This window comes from Cygnus olor, chromosome 5 (assembly GCF_009769625.2).
Source record: "Cygnus olor isolate bCygOlo1 chromosome 5, bCygOlo1.pri.v2, whole genome shotgun sequence".
Taxonomy (NCBI): Eukaryota; Metazoa; Chordata; class Aves; order Anseriformes; family Anatidae; genus Cygnus; species Cygnus olor.
This window is the reverse complement of record NC_049173.1, coordinates 29,818,318-29,842,354: the sequence shown is the minus strand read 5'-3', so window position 1 is coordinate 29,842,354 and position 24,037 is coordinate 29,818,318. Positions and strand designations below refer to the sequence as shown.

General features: G+C 44.9%; 1 protein-coding gene and 1 long non-coding RNA gene across 3 annotated transcripts in view; one reads left to right on the top strand and one right to left on the bottom strand.

The window, feature by feature from the left end:
- Positions 1–1,647: 1,647 nt before the first annotated feature.
- The window catches only part of LOC121070505, a 39,378-nt gene continuing 16,988 nt past the window's right edge, over positions 1,648–24,037 (bottom strand). For both annotated transcript variants that reach the window (XR_005820119.1, XR_005820120.1), the window contains 2 exons: positions 8,355–8,445; positions 1,648–4,683 (listed from right to left, as the gene is read on the bottom strand). This is a non-coding gene — a long non-coding RNA (uncharacterized LOC121070505). The remainder of the gene's footprint in view (positions 4,684–8,354; positions 8,446–24,037) is intronic.
- The window catches only part of TMEM86A (transmembrane protein 86A), a 28,707-nt gene continuing 28,513 nt past the window's right edge, over positions 23,844–24,037 (top strand). The window contains exon 1 of the mRNA XM_040557762.1: positions 23,844–24,036. Coding sequence (XP_040413696.1) covers positions 24,016–24,036 — 21 coding nt within the window. The 5' untranslated portion in view covers positions 23,844–24,015. The remainder of the gene's footprint in view (position 24,037) is intronic.

Genomic DNA, 24,037 nt, shown 5'->3' with positions numbered 1-24,037 from the left:
GTATGGAGATAAGTGCAAGCAAACACATTTGTGCCTCCACGATCAGGTTAGCCCTGCAGCACTCTGACACTGCATGTGAGCATTAATGTACCATACCCTAAAGTCAATGGATGAACAAGCATCATAACAGGAAAGAATGGGGTCCTGTGGACCACCTATCAAATCAGGACATTACTGATGAAAATACTAACATCTTCATGAGAAAAAAAAAAAAAAAAGTAAGTCTGCCAGAAAATTAGGATAATTATACTGAATAACAATAGCTAAAGGCATTGCAAAGTATTTGCAGTGTTCTCTTAACCAGAGGAGAAATAAGAATAGAAAAAAAAAAAGTAATTATACTTAATTTAGTTTAGTTTATTTAATAGCTTAGTTAGCTTAAATATCTTGAAAGTGCCTGTTGCTTAAACATGTCAAAAATCCACAAAAATAAATATATGGGAAATAGACAAAAAAACTATAGTGTGTGGTGTACACATATATAGATAGTAGGTAGCTATTCATAAGAATTATGGAAATTAGATGCAAAGAAAAGATTGTTTTATAAGAACATCCTTCTCTCCAAAGTGGCTTAAAGTCACTAAAAAACAAACAAACAAAACCATGCCATCATAGTAAACATGAAAAAGCTGTATTTAAAGGTTGAAATGCAAATCTCGTGCATAGATGCTATAGCATTAACAGGAAATCAAACAGCACATGTAGGACAAGCTGCAGAGCATCAAGAGCTTTCCTCCATGACGAGGATTAGGCTGATTTGGGTTGCTGGAGAACCATGAGGCTTTGGGGACAGCATCCCAGATAAGAAAACCCATACTGAGAGACAACTGTCCCAAGATGATGAGCAGTTTCCAGCTGATCCCTCATTCAGTGCTGGGAAGCCCTCTGCCCTAGGAGCTGCCCTGAACCAAAAGCTGCTGTCTGCATTTCATCTGAGCTCCCGACTAAGAGACAAAGTATTTGCATGGAATACAAACGCTGAGTATGAGAAAATGGTGTTTCAGCTGCACAGAAAGCACGAGTTAGCAGCATTGAGCAGCAGAGAGCACATGCATGTGCGTGCAGCGCTAGATGCACAGGTGCTGGCTGTAGTTACTGGGCTGGGAGTCCTTCTCGGTCCTTGAGTCACACCGAGCCTCCAGACCCAGGAGGATGAAGTGTGGTGTCATCTGCGTGCCAGCTCGTATGACTGATGACACAAGTTTGTGCTTTCTGCCTGACAGCAAAAAATACATATAAGCTATAAGAACTGAGAACAACGGTGGATATTACAAAGCCAAAGTTTAGAAATTAAGGAGCTACCCTTGGGAATCCCCGAAGAGCAGGGGGAGATGAGCTGCTCTACAGGACTTTTATTCCTTATTTGTGCTCCCGGGTTTCCTTTGGCTTTACGAAGGCAGATGGCGCTGGTGTCTTTCCAATTGCAGCAGCTGGAGCCTACACCGTGTGGCGATATTGCACAATAGCATGTTCAAATAAGCATCTGTGACCCTCTTCTGGTGCCAACTGTTGTTGTTCATACTGGCTGCTTGTCAGGCACTTTTGCACACAATACCTCCTGCCTTGAAAGGCTCTGCATCGCCTGGCTGTGGGTTTCGAGTCCCACGGGGTCTTCAAGGAGGAATTCTTTGCACAGAGAGCTGCTGGGAGAGAAGTAAATAACAAAAAGAGCATACTAAAGGTTTATTTATTTTACTGAAAGTATTCAATGCTCTTTGCAATCATACATGCCTGTGAATCTGAGAAATGTGTGTTTGCCACAAGCAGTTGCAGATGGTTGTGGCATCTGAAGCAGATCAAATGGATTGTACATTTTTCTCATATTGTTCTGGAGCCAAAGCATCTTCTTTACAACTGAAATATTTGGATTTATTTCCTAAACAGTGCTGAGATCCTGACTGGAAGATCTACGTCAGTTTTTGGGACCACGGCGTTTCTGAAAGTTAGGCTCCTGGCTGTTTTTACAGATCACTATTATATTATACGTGAAAACAAAAATATAATAAGATGCCAAATGAAAGCAACCTAAAATGAACTGCTTCTTGAAACTCTACCCCTATCTAGCTATTGCACCTCTTCATCTCAGCCTCTCCCTGCCTCAGAGAAACTCGTGTCCAGTTTATCAAGTCCCCCTGCCCTCCATCATTATCAAATCCAATCTCTTTTGCATGTTATCAGGGAACAAACTCCAAAATTGAGGGTACAACACACCTGCACCTCTCAATCAGATCAAAGTATTTTGTTGTTTCCGTTGCTTATGTTTGGCTAATGTAGCAAAGTGCAATGCAAAACCACCTAGAGAGGGAAGTTTGTTTCATTTTAAACTGATTTTACTCATAGGTTCTCTCACAGATGGATCTCACTCTTTCTTTCTCATGCATAATGACGGAGATGCGTGTGGCCACGTCGCCTGGCCAGGACCCCTCTGGTACAAGCCAGGAGCCGGTGGTGATCCAGCATGGGCAGTGCCTTCACCAGCTGGGCACAGTCCCTCAGAGCTGGGTACTGATAACAGGGTCCATCAATGGGCCCAAACAGGGCAAATTAATGAACCAGGTCCAGGGTCCAAACAAGGCAAGTTAGTGGATCAAGTCCAGGGTCCATATAGGAGCAGCAGGAGATGGGACCAGAGACAAAGTTTGAAACAGAACTGCTACATAGGCCCAAGGTCTACCTGCTGCCCCCACCATGGGGCTGAAGACAAAACTACAGTACAGGTCCAAGGTCCACCTAGAGGACAGGGCTGGAGTCAAGCTGCCTCCTGAGGTTTGCCAGATCCAGGTGCCTTGAGAATCTGCAGAGATTAAACCTTGCAGATAGAGATTTAAACAAGATTCAGGTGCCTCGAGAATCTGCGCAGTGTGTGCTGCGATCTCAGTGTCCTGCTGATTTTGGCACATCTGCCCGTGCTTGTCCTTTTTCCTTTCTTGATGTTTCTTGATGATTTCGCATCTGCACATTGCCATTCGTGCCTCATCCATACCAACCTTAACGTTTCTCTGTCAAATCCCTATGTACTGTCATGTTAGAGAAGTTCTTCATCTGGTGGCCAGGCTGAAAACAATTCACTGCAAATGAGCTCTTCAAACATCAACAGGAAACTAGTGCAGACTGAAAACAGCAGCATAAGATGTTACCTGTGTGAAAAAGAATTTAGCAAACAGGCTGCTGCCTCCTGCATGAGCTCTGTCTTCTGAGTTCGCCCCCATATTGAGCACTTTACAGTAGTATAATCTCACACGCAGTTTTCTCAGCATGGCTCTCCTCAGTGATAAGTTGTATTTACCAGGCAGCTACTATAGTCAAAAATCAAGAGTGTTATATTTAAAACTAATAAAATAAGTTCTTGATTAGCATATTCCGGTAAGTCTGGCATCTTGCAGTGTGCTGAACCTCAGTGCAGGGGTCGTGGACTTAGAAATAAAGAATGTAAGGTCATTTGGAGCAATGTAGTTTCAGTTAAGCAAACAAAAGAGTATTTTCATTCCAGCACACCTTCAGCAAATAATTTGCCTTCATATATTTAAGTTTTTATGCAACTGTTTGCTAGCTAAACTTCTTTCAACCTCCATTCTTCAGATGCATCTCAGATTTCCTGGAAGGACTTTGTAATTTGTGGAGCATATTGTACTCTTTCAGTGTAGCTTTGAGAAATAAATAACTTGTAGTGTTGAAATGAATGAGGCTATCACTTCTGACTTTTCTTCAACAAAGCTACTTTATTAACAGTTTTCCATTGAAATAGACCACAATTTTATCCCTGGCACAAAAATTTAAGGGAAAAGCAATCCATTTTGTCTGAGCATACCTTGGTAAATCTAATTCCATTCCAAAAAATGAGCAGTGTAAAGAGGATTGGAGCTTACCATGAAATACTGAAATAAAGGTCAGATTTGTAGCAAGCATAAATCAACATTCTTGCATGGCTTAAGTGGCTTTATGCCCATTTATTCTAGGCAAGAATCTGGCTCATTACCACTGGATGAACTACAAATAGACCATCAAGCAGGAGTTTGAGCTTTAACACTTATTTCCTTGACTTTGTTAGCTTAAATCAGTTTCTAAATATTTTGAAGACTTTTTATTCACTGTAGCTGCAAAGGAAGTTGGTCTCTGCAAGTTGGATATATTCCCTCCCTTGAAAGTAAGCCTTTCAAACAAGTGCAGTGTTACTAAACAGGTTGAGCAGAATGAGTTGTCAGCTTTTCCAATCCATACATTTCAAATTATGAAATGTAGCCTTTAGGGTAACATAAATAACACAAAATCAGTTGATCAATTGTCCAAGGTTGTGATGATTCAGTGGGGCTCAGCAGGAGATGATTCGGTGTTATAGACTCATTTCTCCTCCAGATAGTGCCATGTGAATATTTAAAAAGCATGCAGCACACAGAAATTAAGCCAAGTGCAGTACAAGGAGGAGCAGGCCAGTGCTAGGATCTGTGCAGAATGGCAGCAGAGTCTGAATAATAATCTCGTGGGGTTTTACATTTGCTGTGGTTCATCAAGCTTTTCCTGGAGCAGGTGTCCCACATGCATTTGAGGACAGCCTAAGCTAGAAGAGTTGCTGAGAGAAGAAACCTGGTCTGCCTGCAGCACTGGCTTTTCCATCATCCCTTATTTGTGCTGGCACCGGTATTTGTACAATTGCACAATGAAGGTGGCCAGCCAGGAACAGTTCAGCTGAAAGCAAACCAAACAACAACAACAACAAGAAGTTAGTTCCCCTAAGGCCATGGCTTTCAGCAGAGCAACCAGACTGTTGTTCATTCAACTCTGCCCTCCCAGTGGGCTGGAGAAGGAGGTTAAGGTCACTGCTCTGCAGAAGGACAGCTACCTGCCATCTTCCCTGTTAAATGGGATCAAATGAAGCTGGGACAATGAATTCCAGTACCGAAACACTGACTCCTTGGCCCTCAGCAGGGCTGGAGGGAGGCAGGGGGATCGATGCGCAGCAGAGATCTGGGCCATGGGGAATGTCCCTGGTGGGCAGAGCTGGGAGAGATCATAGATCGAGCACTTCACCTGCAGGAGCACTGCCTTGAGACCAGCCAGGCGTTGGCAAAGTCAGGTGTGGTTTGTGAAACCCCCAAACTGATCACAGTTGTTGTTTTCTGCTTCCAGGTACCAAGTGATGAATCATGAATGCTTTTATGCTATGCCTTTCTCTCAATTTCCTTTGCTATTACTGAAGTTGTCTGACTTAGGTTGTCTCCTCTTGGCTTGGTTTCTGTAGCCAGATCCTCTACCAAAGACAAACTCCTGGATATCATTCATTGCCACAGAAAGTGAAAAATCCTAGAGTTTGTTGCACGTGACTGAGAAGAGTGAAGAAAACCTCTGAAAAAAAAGCCATTATTTGAATAGAGATACCTGTTTTTATCTAACAAATGTATTCAAAAGTATTTTTACTGAAACATTTGAAAACAAACAAAAATAGGAGCAGAGTAGCCCAGTGCCAGAATTGTGCCATTATATCTCAGAAACTTCAAGGCAGGCCTTTGGCTGGAAGGAAAACTGTGTGGAGAAACACCAGACAGGGCAAGAAGCCGTGGTGAGCAAGCAGGAACACCCTTCGGGGATCCTTTGCCCACCTGATCTGTCTTTCAGATGAATGACAAAGCAGAGGCCACTACCACTTACAGATGTCAAATCTCTCAATATTTCCCACGATCATAGGAGCTCTGGCCTGCATGCCTTCCTTAGCTAAATGCTGCCCTCAGTAATTCTGTTTCCCTTGTTTAAATTCCCTAGCACTTTTCAGTTCAGTTAGTTAAATAAACCATCATTTCCTGCCTCAAATGTCAACTATTGTGGCCCAGGGTTCCCTAAGGGTCTCAATGCCTTTAGATCAGCTGCTTCACAATCTGAGCACATTCTGCTCCTTCTTTAAAGCATTTTCTATGTTTTTTTTACATAAGGACTTCCCCTGTACAGGAAATCCAGGCTTTAACAGTAAAGATAATAGGCAAGACATTTTCTCCAGTGTCAGAGGGATTGCAGGAAGCACTGCAGCTGTGGCACTGAGTCTTAGATTCAGAAAGATGCAGTTCACATCACTCAAAGGAGACATCCTTTGGATGGGGTTTCAGCTGGGTGAGGGGTGTTATTTGTAGTCAGAGGCCTCCACCATGTCACATCTTTTTTGGCCTGTGTTCCTAGGCTACCTCCCTATGTGGATTTCTGCACTTCTGCTTTTTGGTAAACAAGCCTGAAACCTCCTGATGACACCTTTGGACTTTCCACTGCAGGTGAGGAGGTCAGGGCTCCTTTATCACACAAACTGCTGATCCAACAAGGTGCAAATTGCTGCAGATTTTGAGACTGCAGTTACAATTTTAACTATTTCCCTAGAGCTAGCATGCTAGAGGTGGAGAATTAATACCATCCTTTATGGTAAATAAAATCAGAGATAACAGTCTTGTATACATTGTAAATGCTACTCAGCATTCACTTATTAAATGCCTCTTCTTCTTGAGATGCTGCTGCGTTTGAATGGATACTGATCCCCTTTGGGTACAGTGCTAGAGAAATGCAGTGCCTGACATCAACTTTTCACTCCGAAGAAATTTCCTGATGTACTTGTTCAGTAGCACATGGTTTAGCTGGTGTGCTGGTCCCCTCCAGCCAGCCACTCTCCCAGTCTCAATACAAATCCACGCAGCACTTCTGCTGGTAGCAAAGGTCACTGATTTATTTGCATGTTTTGAAATGTGATATGAGCAGGCAGCATTTCTCAGAACAGTGTTAGAGACTCCTATCTAATGCGACAGTAATGCTGCACTCTAGAAGCAATAATATGCCTTTCTTAAGTAGGGACCATCTGTTTCTTGGACATTATTCCAAATAACCAAACGTATGAAGATCCCAGGCAAAGACTCTCCTATGGAGAGACCTGCAGAGTGCTCAGGGCTCTGACCACACAACTGGTCAGCCCTGGCTCCCAGTGGGACAGAGGATCTCTGTCCAGAGGTTTCTTTTTAACCTTCTTCCCCTCCCAGACAGAGACCACTTCTCCACCTTTGAGGTAGGGTAAGGAATCTCGTGTCCTCAGAGAAATCACCAAGCTTGGGTGTTACGAGAATGGCCTCTGCCTGCTACTTACCTCTGGGTCCTTTCTGTGTGAATGGTTTTCGTGACGAGCACAGTGCAGACAAATTGTGATGGCTTATTTATACAGTCACACATTCAAAATTAAAGGTCAAATCCCAAGGTCCTCAGTGAGGCAAAGCTCTTATCCAAGTGTGTGTTTCACAACCTAGGCCATACTGGGTAACTGGTCTGTTGGTGGGAGGCCTCACTGATTTCCATAAAGATATCTGAATAATACCTGGCTTAAAATCTGCCATTAATGTGGCCTGTCAGGCAAAAAAAAAAAAGAAAAGACTTTTGTGATGTTTACACAGTATAAATTCTTTCCACAGATTTTTCCCAAAGCCTGCATGAATGAGCAAGCCATTGGCTCTTCTGCTTTATGCTTTTTGAACCTAAAACAGCAGGACCCTCCTGAGGTGCAGAGAAGAGAAACATAGCAGGGCTGGGGAGCTTTCCCCATTCCTGCACCATTCAGCAGTGCTAGCAGGGAAGGGAGCTATTGCTCTTTCTTTGCTGACCTCTAGAAGAATTAGGTTTTCTCTACCTCACCCTAGTTGTCTCCTATTTTATGTCACCTCCTGGCAGTTGTCATGTAACACATCAGCTGCTGTGATACTAAGGAAAACCAAACCCAGTAATGGCACCATGTTTCTTTCCAAGTTCGAGTGTATACAGAAAATGTGCTGCTTCTTGAATCTTCCATGCTAACACCCCCCTCCAAGTTTCCACCCTGGCTTTGTGGCACAGAAATCAGGTTCTGGAGCTAAAATTGGGGTATAGAATTGCTATTGACATCTCATTCATCTATTTACCTGAAATTTGGGGGAAGAAAATCTCTTTCAACTGAGCTGGGCCACTTTTAAGCTTTTGCTGATAATGCCCAGGGCAAATTCACAGCTCTGACATTTAATGAGCACAGCTGATTGCTCCAAGGAGTTTGACTAGCTGCCAAATTGATATGCCTGTGTATACCATCAGTGACTGCTATATCTCATTTGTTTTTTTCTTCTGATCTCTGTTCAATTGATTTTTGGCCAGCTTGTTTGGCAATTTTGCTGAAGCACTGCAAAGCGGACAGGAGATAGGGGCAATGCTAAGCAACCAGATGTAAAAGGACTGGAGCATTAAGAAAGTGTATTTGTTTTCCACTGTTTAAACACGATTTACCAGCTGGGAAGCTGTCTTGCAGGTTATATTGCAGTTCCATTAAACTAATCCAGAACACAAACATATCCCACAGTGTGGTCTCAGGAACATACCTCATGCAAATACCCCCACATGCAGGAAGTGATACGGCAGGAATGGCTTACATGACAGTAGCTGGAAACACAGGCAGGAACAAGGCAGTACCTAGGAGGAATGGAATATAGTGTCAGATATGTCATATCTAGGTCGGGATACATTGTCCCCACACAGGAGGGACCCCCATCCACCTGCCAGCAGCTGCTCTGAGATAACGTGGGATCTCCGGAGCACAGGCAGAGTCAGGGCCACAGCTGGGATAAAGAGGGATGAGAAAAATGCAAGGAAAGAGAGGGCGAAGAGGGGACTTGAGCTGGTCACTGAGTATTGCATGATTGCCGAGTGTGTACCATAAGCACAAAATTACAGACCCTAAATACAAAACCGTGAATACAAAAAATACAAAGACCGTGAATACAGGCAGCTAAAAAATTCAAGCCCTGCCATGGCGGATTATGAGATACACTGTTGCTCACCTCCTGAGCTGCAGAGCCCATCCCTCCTCAGGACTTTTGTCCTGCCACACTGCTGGGCTGCCAGGCAATGTCACCCTGTTGGCTGCCCCTGCACCAGCCAAGAAGCTTCTGCCTTTCCCCCAGTGGTGAGGAGGACAGGGACTGTCAGAGAGGAAGGAATCATTGGCTGTCTGCTGCATCGCTGTTGGTTACCACTGAAGTTACTTGGATGAGTAACTCCGGGTCGCTGCCACTTCAAAAAATGGAGGGAAGACCATTAACAGCAGAGATCTCCACTGAGTCTCCACTCTACTGGCTTGCATCCTGTCACCTTGTCAATGTTGACTTTGCTTGCACAAATCCAAGCCCTTTGTGTTTTTCCTTTGAAATTCTCTTCATTTCCAGGCCTGAGAAAGAATATGCCAAGCAGAACGGTATAAACTGCGTCACTAGGTAGGCAAATGTTGCCCAGACCTTTGCTTGCCAGTCCAGAAATTGCTCCCAGTTGCAATATCAAAAGCAGCCTTCTGAGGCAGCGGGTCCATTAGTGGGGCCAGGCCAATGTATTTCACAGCGCCTGGAACCACCGACTTTTAGGGTGAGAGTTATGCTTAAAGAAGTTCAATGCAGAAGTAGAAAAAGGTCATAACCCCACTTACACACCCACATACACCGCCCCCCATTTCTGCTTTGGCACATGCAAGATTAAGCTCCCTCCCTCCCTTTTTTCAGCTCTTTCCTGACTTCCCCCAGCCTTACCTCACCTCCTGTAGGTGTCCCGTCCCTCTTGGCCCAACACCTGGCTTTGTGGCCGTTCTCCTGCCCCAGCCAGGCCACCCCGTTAGCTTGGTTACTCAGAGAACAGCAGGAAGCGGGCAAAATGTTGGCTCTGCCCCTGCCAAGCCAGGCTGCTCGCCGAGCTCCTGCAGCACTGCTGCGCTGAGCTGGGCTCGGGTGCCTGTGGCAGACCCCGCTTGGAGCTCCCCTGGCCCCGTGTGAGAGAGCCCTGGGTCCAGGAACTCAGGCGAGGTGACCTTGGACATCAGCAAGCTAACAGCTCTTCTTCCGAGCTGGTTTGTGCCTGGTGGTCTGCAAATTGTAAGGATAAAAGAGGCTGCAGCCCACCATTGGAAAGGGGAGTGTTGTTACTTTGCTTTGTAAGGTTTGTTTCTGGGCTTGCGACTTCACAAGAAAAAACGCCATCAAAACAGCATCGTTCTGATTCCCGTCACACCCCCTGCTTTCTTCTCCATCTTGATTTTATAAGCTGCTATTTTAATAACTGTTTGCAGTTGAAAATAATGCTGTGCAACACTGAAAAGGCAGGAATCCTTGCTTTCCCTCGGGAAAGCACTTCCCCTCCCATCCCTGTGGGATGGGGCAGCCGTGTGTCTGCTGAGCAGCTTGTGTTGCCTCCTGGTCATCGCTCCCTTTGCCTTGCGTCCTTCCCCATGTTGCTCTGACAAAGTAAGTCACAACCACAGCCGGTTTACATGCCTCCAAATACACAAATCTGCCCGTGTGTAGGGACTTTAAAGAGCTGAGGTATAGGGGAGTGCGGTGGTTGAACCCTGTTGTGTGCATTATGTGGTTGTGGTCTATTTTTAGCAGCTGTGGTTGCTGTGCATTGCAACCCCAAGTCACTTCTCAATTTATAGGCACAAAAATGAAACTGAAAAATAAATTAATCAGATCTGCCGGCTGACCCAAAAGGAACCCTGCCACAATATTTATAGAACAAATAAACATAAACAACTATAAAAATGTCTTTTTGTTCTCTTTGGTTAAGCACAGCCCTCTTCTGCTGCCGATCTCTTGGCTGTATAGTAGATGTCCCAGCATCTGTGCTGCGGATAATTGTCCCTGAGACTTCATGTTTTTATGTCAGTGCCACAAACATATTGCAGCTATTACTAACTACAGGGGCTGATGGCCAGGTTTTGCACCTATTGTTTAGGGCCTGAACCTTTTTTCACTTAAATCACTTTCACTTAAATCACTTTTACTTTACCATACCTGTGCTGAAAGGAGTTGCTTGAGCATAGTTGCTCCTGATTTGCAGCATGAAGAGCAGAAGAGCACCAGTCCACTCACGCTCTGTATTCCTGGCTGGTTTGAAAAAGAGTCAACCCAAATCTACATATTTCTCTAGTTGGTGCAGTGCTGTGGTTTCTCATCTCACACAATTTGCTTTGTTAGCTTTGTTCTCTGCTGTCTGTGAATGCAGAGGGGCTTTTTCACATGCTTGCTATCTGGTTTTATGTTTTCTTGTGCCCAGTCTGTGTGAGTGCCTTTGCTTTTCGGTTCCTGTTTCTCAAAATGGCTCCACTAACCCGCTTTGCCATCTCAGAGGAAAGGCACAATTGCATTATTGTACTGAGTGAATGCATTTTCTCATACATGTAGCTGAATGGGAGATTATTTAAATATCTTAAGCATTCTCCCAGTTGGAATAATGACATGCTAGGAAAGGGAGTGCGAGGAGAATTTAGATTCAGACTCCTGAATTTTGGTGAATAAATAATCAGCACTCCATCACTTCCTACAAGGTTAAATAATTTGTTAAGCAAATGGTTACTGTAAAAACACCATTTGACTGCATTAAAACAAACAACCCCAAACCCAAGAATGGGTATTTCTGGTGGTCACGTGAAATCTTTTTTGAGCCCTTGGCAAAGATGAAGCTGACTTGAAATGCTGAGGGCTGCCTCACCAGCCCCTGCCCCCTGCCCATCCTCTTTCTCCTTGCCTTGTGCTATCTTGGCCCTGGTGTCAATACCAGCACTCGATTTGTGATAAAAAATAACCCAGCAAAAATATGTTTGCCTGTTTCTGTGTGTGCACATTTGAAAGCACGCTCAGTTTCCATGTGATTCATGGAAAAGCTGTACCAAGGTCTGTGCTGGCACCAAGGCAGGCAGCAGCAAGGGGGTGAAACAGAGCATCTCCCAGGAGCTGGGAGGGAAAATATCGCTCACCACTACTGCTGCCGAATATGTTGTCTTCTGAAGCCACTGCCTTAGACCACAACAGTTGAGTTAGTGCGCGGAGTCTGTACCTTAGCAAGGTTGTCCCTACTATTTACATCTTCTTTGCTTACAGCTGTATTCTCAGCAACAGGTTGGTCGTTCTCTTGGTAGGTTTATTGCTATAAAGTCAATTATATGCAGTTATTCAAAAGTTAGCATGTCATGGTTTAATCTAATCTAATCACTTTTTTTTTAATGCAAAATCTCATTTTTGTACCATCATATCCACTATAATCACATCAACACTTTTGATCATTTAACTAAAAAGCCTTTAAGCAGATCTGAGTGATTAAGCTTTGTTACTACTCTTCTCTTTTGCATCCTCCAGTACTATGCTGTTCTTTTCATTGTTTCTTTCCTGCAAATTGTTTCTGTAATTAATTTCATTGGGTTTGATCTGAAGCCCGTGGAGGTGAATGCACAGACTTTCATTAACCTGAACAGGCTGCAGATCAGACCTCCCATAAATGCTTTAATAAGCACAGGTCAAGGATGTAAAATGAAAAACACCTGTTTTACTGTGTGTTATTTCAGATAGCTTCATCAAACTAATGGTACTGCTGCAGAAATGCAAACTCTTGCAGACACAACACTAGAAAGCAGAAGTTTACACCACATTTATTACAAGAGTACTTAGAAATGCCAGCCACAGTGCAGGTTGTGCTGTGCCTTGCTCAGGCACCCACCAAGATGCAGATGGTGTGAGATGAGCAGGAGGGGTGTGGCAGAACTGGAATTTAAATCCAGGTAATGTAAGTGCAGCCTCAGTGTCTGACCCCATCCCCACTCCCACATATGCCTCCCATTCTGCTGAGACGCAATGGCATATTTATTTGTACAAATACAATATTCTCTAATCATTTCCTTGTCTGATAATGTTATAGGAGGGAGAAAGCTAATCTGAAAGGAAGAGCTGACTCTTGGGTGTCTCTACCAACCTCGGTTTGCTTGCACAGCAGCATTTATGGACTCTGCCACCAACAGCATGGAAAAATCTTTCCAGTGTTTTACTGATATGATGACTGTTTGCAAGAGATCGTGCACTCATGTCTCACAGGGCTCAAAGGTCCCTAATCCTCTTGCCATTCTGCTTTTCAGCCCTATCAGATGCACTGGTCATAGATGTGCTATCGGATGCAACATCCAGTGTTGGAGGAGAGGCTAGAGCTGAAAGGACTTTTGCTGCCCAGTTCATATAGTGCTGTTAGGGAGCAACCATTCATGACTGAGTGTAGTAAAAACATACAAATTCTGGTACAAGTTGAAGCAAATCCTTGTTCCCACTACTCAAAACAAAACATTAGTGCTAGTGTAGTGTCCCTCCTGGAAAGTATCCCATGCTGTTGTGTAACTACAAGGTTAGCCTTAACTGCTAACAGAGCTGTACTTTTTCACAGCAGCATGAACACACACGAGTTATCATGAGATGAAAAGCCGGCACTTAGCAGTATAGCCCAAAGTCAGCAGTTCTGGATAGAGATACGGGCTGATCTCAGCATGTTTACTTCATAGCAAAACCACATTGTCATCTTCTGACTGTTTCCACCCCAGGAAAACAAATGAGCATTAACTATCCAGAAGTTTTTAAAACTGAAAAGGTTTTAAAACTTAAAAACATGCAAAAACCTATCTTTAGTTTTAGACAATAAGTTTCAAAGCTCTACTTTAAGCCTCTCAAACATTTGCAAATCTCCTACTCCTGATCTAAACCCAGATTCAGTTCTTTATGCTGGATATATTGTCCCTTACACTTTGGCCACTTGCTGTCCCTGTCTCATAGAGTGCACGAGCTCTGGTGACAAACACATCTTCCATTGTGCCAAACAGGAAAAATATAAAACTATTAGATATGACGATACTGATAATAGTGCAGAGAAGAACTTTGGACTTCTAAAAGATATGCTGATCTTCGCTATCTTCTATTGGCACTTATTTTTGCCCTATGGAAGAAAGATTAGAGGAAAACCAACTTAGCTCTGTGCCTAGCAGAAATACAGAAGATGATAACTACAAGGACATGCTATTTAGTTGTTCAGTAAGAGTGAACTTGGAGTGCAGTCTAATGTGCTTCTGAATCATTTTCTTAGACCTCAGTTCCTAAATGCTGCCTAACTCTCACCTGCCAAAACAGGAATTTTTAAATGACTTGCCTGCTACATCTGGTTAGTAATAGAGACAGGAATTTGTAGGCAGCATCCAGATCTTTCTCTGTAAAATCAATTTTCTTCTTTACCTAAGTCTTTAATGGTCTAAATAAAACATCTAATTTAAACCATCTCAATCTTGCACAAGGTGAGGCAGAGAAAAAGCCAAAGATCACCTGGGATCATACGGATAAGCCACGGTCCAATGAGCAAGTTACAACTGTTGTATTCTTTCCTAGAAAGAAAAGTTCTTGTTAAAAAGCAATCTGCTGGTAAGGCAGTCAGGGACAGCCATGCCAAAAAGGGAAACACCAGTAACCATATTATTTTTCTAAGGAGCTGGAATTGTTTCTCAAAGGCATCAGTCACATCATTTTTGCTTACTTCTGATCTTATTTCTAATACTCCTCTGTATTTTGCACACAGGCAGAGGTCTGAAGCTTGGACATTTTTAAGGTATACATGTGGAAGAACTAAAAAAAAGTCTCTAATGAGCTTAAAATATTTCCGTATTTGCAAGAATGGGAAATCATTACACTTCAGACTGCTGTTGCAGATATTTATGATAAAAAAATGCTAGCCCAAATCCAAGGCTACGCCCTTCAGATTAGCAGGGGAAAACAGGTGAAGCACAGGGGCAGTGAGGCTGAAAAAGGAGCTCTTCCATTTCTGTATTGCAGCATCTAGGACATCCATGGACAAAAAAGTGCTATTCCAGGGAAGAGGGCAATGCCAGTAGCTATCCTAAGCTACTCTCCAGACACTCCTGTCCTGATACCTTGGCACAGCTGGCAATTTTTGAGAGGAGCTGGTCGTGGATCCTGCCTCACTTCTCTTTTCTGAACATGCTTTCAGTGGGAATGAGCAACAAGTGTCGCTGCGGATGGTTGCACATCTGCATTTGCTTGTTGAAAACTGCCACCGTGCAGATCTGACCGGTGAGTGAAGGAGGGCGATGGAGGAGACTCTAACAATGATGCCGGGAGCACAAGTTCCCAGGCCAGGGCACAGCGTGACCAGCAGTGCTGAACAGCAGTGCTGGCAAAGTGCCCAGGGCCTGACAGCATGCCCAGTGAAAGAGAAAACCCGCAGGGAAAGAAAGCAAAACAGACCAAAAATAAATGTCAGCGGAAGGGGCCTGCAAAGGCTCCCTTACATGGCCTGGTAGCCACCAGTTGTGCCTTTGGCCCAGGGGCTGCTGGAGGCACCTGGGGCTCAGAAAGCCCTTCCCACCACTGATGTTGTCCTCTCCAGTAGTCCCTGACCATGTCACACGGGACCCAGGCACGGTGCGCTGACCTCGGACAAGGGGAGCCTCCTGCATTTGGACTGGGAATCACCCTACGCTCCGGAGCTGGCTCCGAACTGTAACGCTGGGCATGCACGCGCCTCATTGCTCCGGCACCTTTCCAGGCGGACTTGCTTACATTTCTCCTCAGGTTTCTTGTAGGCTCTTTGCAGAGCTGAGGGCTCCACGGTGTGATGCAGACATGGCAAGTGGAAGGGATGGTCAAAAGGCTTCAGAGGCCCAAGCAGTCCGGCATGGCCATGTGGTAATGGAGCAGCATTATGTTCATTGGAAAAAGCAAGCCCAACTGCTTACTTACCTGTCACATGAGTTGTTAGTGGGTCATCCCTGTATGGGGCTTTAGCATTTCTGTTCCTGCATTTCTTTCTCCTAAACATGGATTTGTTGTTTCAGGACATGATGAGGAAGAGGACTTTGGGTGCCTACATTTCAGAGGGAGAAGGAAACACTGTGCCTTGTCTTTCCAGCTCTTTACAATTACCTGTTTTTCTGTGGCTTCCCTGGAGGAGTCTTCATTTCCTTCTGCCAATTGTATATGAAAATTAATTACTCTGAATCACATCCTGGACACTGGCACCTGCTAATTAGGTGTCTGTAATGGTTGCTAGTGGGGTATGCCCTACGCAGGGCTTCCTGAACTCATCCCAGGAAGGCAGTTAAGTGAGGATTTCCTCTAGTGCTAAAGTTCGCTCAGAAACTTCCCTCCCTCCTTTCCTTCACCTCAGCTGCTCATTGCCCCCCTCCTGGACTTCTCCAGCCCTCAGCTTTTTCTTGTTGATTCAACAGAGCCCCACGGAGAGTTACGTGGGCACAATGATGAAATTGGAAAGGAGCAGGACTGATGGGGGAGAAGTATCTGTCTTCATGGAGCCTCTGCAAAGGGTTTTAGATTTCCAGTGATGCCTCCGGGGGCTACAAATACAGGTTGCAAGTACTTTGTGATTCCCAGGTGATAAGTGTTGGTGTCAAGATTCAGGTGTGATTCTGTAATGCTGGACAGGGATACAAAAATGCTGACCATTAAAGTGAGGGCTGCACCACTGGGGCTGGCTTATAGCTGGGACCAATGCCCACACACAGATCTCTTGTGCGATTTTTGTGGTGAGAGGCCCAAAACACCAGGGTTTTTGCTCGAGGCTGGCTCACTGGAGCCAAGTATGACCTATTCAGCGGGCTATGAACACTGCTAAGACTGAATAGTAGGCTCCAAGACAAAGCCGTTTACAATAAAGACCTTTTTATTGCCCACACATGGAAAGAAAAGACCTTTTTGGTTGCTCTCATCTCAGCTGGGTTTGAATCAGACTCTGAAAGATCTGGCAGTCAGGTATGCAGAGCACATACACATGGGAAAGCCCCCCATACTATAGCCTGATTCCTTTAATAATCGAACACTAGTGTTTGGCTGCATATAAAAGCTTTGGCAAGACTGTAAAGAACAGAGAAATTTAAAGAAGCTCCTCCTGAAGTTGCTTAATACACTCAGATGAACCTGAGCTGTATGCAATCTTTTTGCGCACCCCCCGGCCGACCCTAGAGGGCTGTGTGATGGTGGGACAGATGGACCTCACCATGTTGTTTTGACATTGTTTTTGGTTCCTCAAACTATTATGGGGGACTTTCCTGCTGACTTTACAGCTTTTGTGGCTTCTCTCTGTATCTGTGGTAAAACTGGCTGCTGATTCAGCTGTGGCTCGCTCATGAAGGGAACCCAGATTTTGGGTTTAAGGAGGCCAGGCCTGCCTCCAGGAGCCTTCGGCTTTTACCATGCAACACAAGAATCAGGGAAGAGAACAGAGCACAAGTTACAGTTTTAATGCACTTTTTTAAACCAGAGCCTTTTAAAAAAAATCCCAGTTTCCATAGTGACAAGGAACTGTGGCACCATTGTGAAGATCCCAAAAGCCCAGGCCGGGTGTTAGCCAGAAATTCAGCAGCGCGGCCAGCTCTGAGCAAGCTGCCCCTGGCCCTGCCTGCACTTGCAGCGGGGCCCTGCCTCACTTCCCTTCCCTGCCCACAGCCACACTTCCAGCAGCCTGGGGGGTGTATTGCCCCTGAGCAGCACAGCTTCACTTAATTGCAGGTACAATGATGGATTTCCAAAAAGGGGATATGCTCCTTGGCTTGTGCTTTGGCTGGCTTTAGATGTATTCAAGCTTACTTTGCTGCAAAGACAAAAGACTGGTTTGAAGAAGACAGCTTTCAGCCATTGTTTCCTGATGCAGACAAGTGTTGAAAAGCCAAAATGCGCTCACAATTACCTGGTGAGTCAGGTGAGAAGCCTGGATGAAAGGCCAGGTCTCATTTAATTCTTTACCAGAATGTGCTGCCTCCTTCTTTCCCTCCTGCTAGCCATCATACGGGGTACTTCCAACCACGCATATAACCCAGACCTTGCAAAAGGACCCAAGAAACCTCACACAAATATTTTTCCTTTCAGCTTTCCTTTCACTTCTAGTCCTTGCCATAACACATGATTATGCCAGCATGGCTCAGAAAATCCACCAGGTTCGGTTCACTTCAAGGTGGTGGATGGTATGCGAGTGATGGATGCTGTCACTTATTCAAAGTGCTCGTTTGCCCTCATCCTTCATTATCTGCTGTATTATGTTGCATTCGATAGCATGCCAAGGGACACAGGCATAGCACTTGGGTCAAGTCTCAGCTAAAATTACAGGTGCATGTCAAGTGCTGTGTTCCTTGTAGTTTTTATGCAGCGTGCATTATGCATGTGTAGGAGGTAGAGAGCCAAGGCAGGGACCAGCCCAACCCTAAGCATGCTCTGGCCACCTCCTTCAGCACCAACCCAAGCATTAATCCCTCCTGTTTTTATGATATACTAACATTTTTTCTGAAAACAGGCATGATTCCCGTCCTACTCCTCTTATTTTTGCCCACATACCCATGCAACACTTTTGGAGCTGACATCACACACAAGAAAATGGAGCGAGACAAAACCATTGGGAACAGGATGCCCAAACAAACAAAATATTTCCTCTGGTGCAAGATTTTAACTCAAATGAAAAAGGCCATTTTTTACAGGACAGCAAGCAGAAAGAGAGGCATATTTAGACCAGTTCTTACAACAGTGCTTTTAATTTAAGGTAAGATGAACTGCACCAGACCAAGGGTTCATCTGTCCTGAGGCTGACAGCAGCCAACTGCTAGAGAGCCTGAACACGCCGAGTCTAGACATACTTGCTTTGTAGATTCCCAGTCTCCAGCAACCAGCAGCTCAGGGACTTAATAAGACAGAGGTGAAACTGTATATATATTGGCACGGTGAGCTGAATCAAAAAAGAACAAAGTATGCCTTGAAAATTAATGACCAGGATTCACCAGAAATATTTATATGAACAAGAAGAAGAGCACCCATCTGACTGGTGATTGTGACTGGAGGCACTGCTGGAGAGGAGCATTTCCTACAAGGGATGAATTTTTCCCTTGCTTCCTCAAGACTTACGAGTGACCCTACTGAATTGTTAAAATTTCATTAGAAAGTGGTTGGTGGGAACATATGCAATAAATAGCTGCTAAAATCAATGGCAGTTTTGCTGATACACAATCACTGTATTGCTTGCTGGCGGTGCTGACTGTTTTTCTCTGGGAAATGTAACAGTGGTTGGATTTAAATAAACTTAGTGGTAACAAACTTCATCTGAACTCATTAGTGACTCAGACTGATTTTAGAGGAATTCAGAAAATGCCTGTTGCCCACAGACAAGACTTTGAGGTGATCAGTGACTTTGGATACTGCAACTCATGTCAGAGCGTTGGAAAATATCAGAGAAGAGAGCAAAATTTCTGAAAACGGTCTCTGAAAAATAGGTATTTAAGGTCTCTCAGACCACCTGCCCTAAGTCACCTGCCACTTTTGGACACCACATTACTACCACCATTATGACCACCATGCAACTCTTCCCTGGCAGCTCCCGCTGACCCTCATCTCATGCAACTTGGGGCATTCACGATGGGTGTGAGCCCACTGAGACCTAAACGCTGCCGAAAGGCGGCCCCGTCTGCCTGCTGCCAGCACCTAGCTTTGGGCTGGGCTGGCATCATCTCAGCAAGCTTCTCCCTCATCACAGGTACAATTTTTCTTCCAGATGCTCAGCTAGATTGCTTCAGTGAAAATAGACATTAAAGCATTTTCTCTACCTATGTGCTGTTTTGTAATCTCACCATTTAATTGCGCCATGTTTTTTCCTACAAATCATTTCATGATGTTTCCCAAGACAAGCCTTCACTGCTTTTTGTGCATATTGCAACATGGCAGCTATTAGCACCTCCTGCTTGTGGAGAATAATATCGCTAAATCACTGGTGAATCGATCACTAGATAAATCACAGCTTTTTTGGGTGGATTTCTGTACTGGGAAATTGGTCACCTGAGTGAGGAACAGAAATTGTAACTGAATCAGAATTAGTATTTGAGGTAGTTTGTTATGGACTTTTTAGTTTGATTAAGAGCTTCTATGTCACTCTTGTCAATCTCAGAAGAGATTGTTATGTGTCTGAAATAGCTTTAAAGGATACTGCAGGGATACAAACTGTACAAATGCAGATTCTGTGATTTACCTTCATGCTGTAGAACAGAGAATTTTAAAAGAATGGATGATACATTTCCTTCCCTATTGATCTTCTTGATCAGATTTTAATGTGTTTGTTTTGATGGGCATTAGAATATAAACCAATCACAAACAAGTAAAGTCCCATAAGGGACCCGTGCTCTGGATCCCGCTTAGCTATACCCATGCTCATCTCTAGAAAGACTGCCTCTTCCATAAACATGTACACGCACATGTACACACAGCATTTATTAAGCCCCGGCAGCAAATTGATTTTATGTCTGGGAAGAAAACTTTCAAATACAAAGCCTATAAATAGATGATGTGTTGCCTTTCTGGCTCAGTAAACAGCCTGAAAAAGTGCTCTCAGGAGGCAAGAATTTGCAGAGCCCTCCCTATTTCACTGAGATGTTAATTCTGAAGTCTAAATTTAATACTTTTATCATCATAATGGGAATTGCCCATGAGGGAAGCAAAGGCAACTTTCTGAATTTCTCTAGCCTTCAGGAGATAAATCTGTACAGAAAGGAAACAGCCGAATATATCCTCGTGTGCAAGGAGAAACATCAGATTACTTGACGTGAAAAGGATCGGGAACTGGTGCAGTGACTAGCATGCAAACCACAACAGAGCTACATGGAGCTGGATGTGTCAGAACAGAAAGCCAGGCTGGATATAGCCACTGGATCTGGGAGCACTCTGCTTGGAGCAGTCAGCAGGGACTCATGTTCATCTCATGTGGTTCCTCAGCAGTTTAATTCCCGGGCACTTTCTTATTAAGAGTAAATCTGAGTTCACTGTTATTATTCAGGTCTAGCATTAATACAAAAGCACAAAACAAAGCGTGTGCCCCCACAGCCCACTGGCGGAGCCCATGCCAGCAGAGCGAGGGCAGGTTGCACTCTCCTTTCCAGAGACACCTGAGCATGAGACGCATTTTGCTGCTGCTCCAGCCGTTGCTGGATGTAGGACCACCTCACTGAATAACAAGCAGCTAGAAAACATACAGGTATAGGGCTGTCCTGCAGACCTTTGGGACTCATGCTCTCTGGCTCCAACAGCCTCCCACAAAAATCCATATACTACATTTCATATACAAATATCCACGCACCCACGCACTGCAAGGCTAATCACATTTCGGAGTGTTTGTCTTTTTTTGGACGTGTCTGGACTGTGTCTAGCGAAGTGGAGTCCTGAGTCTCCCTGATGTGTGGGGCTTCAGGGACCCGGCTAAAAGGACTTCACTGACGGATTTCAGGGCAGGGCTGTTGGGGCCCACAGACTAGTTCTCCAACAGGAGAACAAACTGGTGGAATAATAACACAGAGAAGGGAAGAAAAAAGGTCTAGCTATCACTGAAACATATGGCTGTTGTTTTTATGAAGGAATAACATGTCTGTAGGAGCCATGGAGCCACTGCATGCACGCACAGCCATGGGGCTATGTGCAGTAGCTTAAACACCATGGGATCCTTCAGAAAAATTAATGGTTGCGTAGCAGCCTTGCTGAAGATGGGACTTTTCTTGCTTGCTTTTTTTCCCCACAGACCACAGACATGGCCCAGCAATAGCATCTTCAAGCAGGAACGTGCAAAGAAATATTTAATGTGCTGTTTCGCTATACCCAGCCTCCATACATTTATGCTCGTGTGATTACTGTTCTCTGTTTGCCTACTGATAGCGAGTTAAAAATACCACCTCCACAAAATTGGAACTATTTTCTTTGTTGTTTTAAATCTCTGCAGTTGATTAAGAACAAAATGGTGTGGTGAGCCCCATGAGATCTATCTCACCTGCATTGATCAGGACAGGAGACTGCAAAGGAGGAATTTGGTTACTGAAGCAACACCAGTAAAGAAAAAGAAAAAAAAAAAAGGTATGGCATGCATAGAACAAGACAAATTTTACTGTGTTACGAAGCCATTGACCCTTTATTCCTTTTGCTTCCTTCATCTGTTGCTTGGAGTGCTGTTTCTACAGTGGAAAAGGATTTGTGCCAGGTCCTGTTCTATGACATTGCATTTAGATAAAATATAAGATATTGCTGTTATGTCCAAATTCCTCATTAATACTCCAAGATGTCCCTAACTTAGAAGGAATCACTTATCTTTGATGCAGCACTGAATTTGATAGTGAAAAAATGAACAACATCATGTGAATAATCTTGTGAATGACATGAAATCAATCCAGTATTAGATAAACAACAACAAAAATTCACCTTATATACAGGTTGCAAAATCTTTGACATGGGGGTCACCTCTTCACTCCATACAAATGCCATATCTGCTGTTAGGACTTCTGAATCTCTAGTTTTGAAAGGTTTATGAGATATAACTGTCAGGAAATCACAAATGGTCAAACTCCCCTAGGCAAAACTAATAAGAGTGATTTTCCCAGTAACTGTTTGAGACAGGAAAGTCAGGACGTGCACATGGTTTCACCTTCACTTCCAGGTAGGTTTCCTTAAGCTAAACGCCATGTGGAAAACCATGTCTAAACTTTAACATATTTTGAACGTTTGCATCAATGACACATAGAAATATGTGATTTGTGAGACCAGGCAAAGCTTCAGCTGGTAACCAGTGAAGACATTAGAACAAATGGATGAATGCAAAGCTGCATCCATCCCAATCACCTCTTCCTGTTTTTGGAGCACCAGAGACGATACCCAAATACAAACATGCCCCTACCCACTGCACTGTCTGGCTCGTTGCTTAAAAAAAGGCCAAGATAAGCAGATGAAGAGTTTTGCTAGGGACCAAGGAACCGATTTTTTTTTTTGGAGATATTTAAATGCCAAGACACAATCAAGCTTCCAGGAGAATTTTTGAAAGCAATTAGGAATCCTAGTTCTGAGAGTCCATAGGCCCTCTGAAAATCCCATACGGTATCAAACCAATGGCACCCTTTGACATCTAAATACCTCCGGTGCCTTGTGCTGCTCCCACTAGGGACCGGCCCCCTTGATTTCAGCAGGGCAAAGCCTTCATCATGAAAAGCTGTGAAATTTCTTTCAGTCCTCTAATTCATCTAGCTCCCTGGAAAAGGAAAAGCTTATCCCTCTCTTCTTGCCTAATGAAAATGCTACTGCCCTATGAACTATTTTAATTGAAATTGTAAGACCAGCTCTCCATCCCCTGGCCGTAGCCATGCTGCATCGAGAACCACATCCTTTGACCTGATTGAGATTTGCTTGCCACAGATTTCACTGTGACGCTCCTCTGACCTGATGGTGCAGATCTGCAGTATGTTTTTGGGGTAGAATACCCTCAGACTGGCAAACGAAGCACAGGCTGCAGAGTCCATCCCAGTCCCATCGGGTGGTGACAGCCCAAAGGCTGCCCTCTCGCTATTTACATGTCTACATTGATAGCAATCGTGCTGCCGGGGTGGGATCTTGGGACTGCTGCTTGCAAACATTTTGTCCTCGGAAACATGATACCAATTTATTGCACAAAGGCTGCAAAAGAATCACACAGATATTTTTTTTTCCACTTTATAGAAGAAAATGTTCCCTCGATGTGATAAATACCAAGCATGACTTCTGCTCCAGCTGCAAATAGCAGATTACTCAATCATCTACTATTTAAGTACCTGTTTGTTTTGTTATGAGGCGAAACTTTTGAACAAGATCATATTACACGAAAAGCAGCTTCCTGCATCCTTGAATATTAATCCTCAAGTAAAAATAGACCGAAGGCGGCCCCGGGATCACCCCAAGCAGCCCGAGCCGCTGTGTCCCGCTCGGTAGCGTTGCTCCTTGCCCCGTCCTGCCCCGTCCGGGGCCGGCAGCTCGGCAGCCTCCAGGGGAGCTGGGCCGGGAGTCGTGGGGGCCACCGGGGGCCGCTGGGTGCGGGATGGGGCCGGGCAGCCCCGCGAGCAAGGTGAGGGCAAAGGAAGAACCGGGAGAATAGCGGCGGTCCGCCCCCCGAGGGCCAGCACGGGTCTTGGGCCTGCCCCGGGGCCGAAGGGGGGGCCCGGAGGGGGCTGCCCGCCCCCGCCCGCCCTCCCGGGGGCCGGGCCGGGGCCGCCCCCAGCCTTGGCCGCGGGGCCCCCCCTCCGCTGACGTCAGCCCTGCCTAAAAAAGCACCCCGGCAGGCAGGCGGGCGGCAGGGCAGCACGGCGGTACCGGCACCGGCAGCACCACCGGCAGCAGGACGCGCCCCGCCGCCGACATGGTGTCCCCCGTCACCGTGG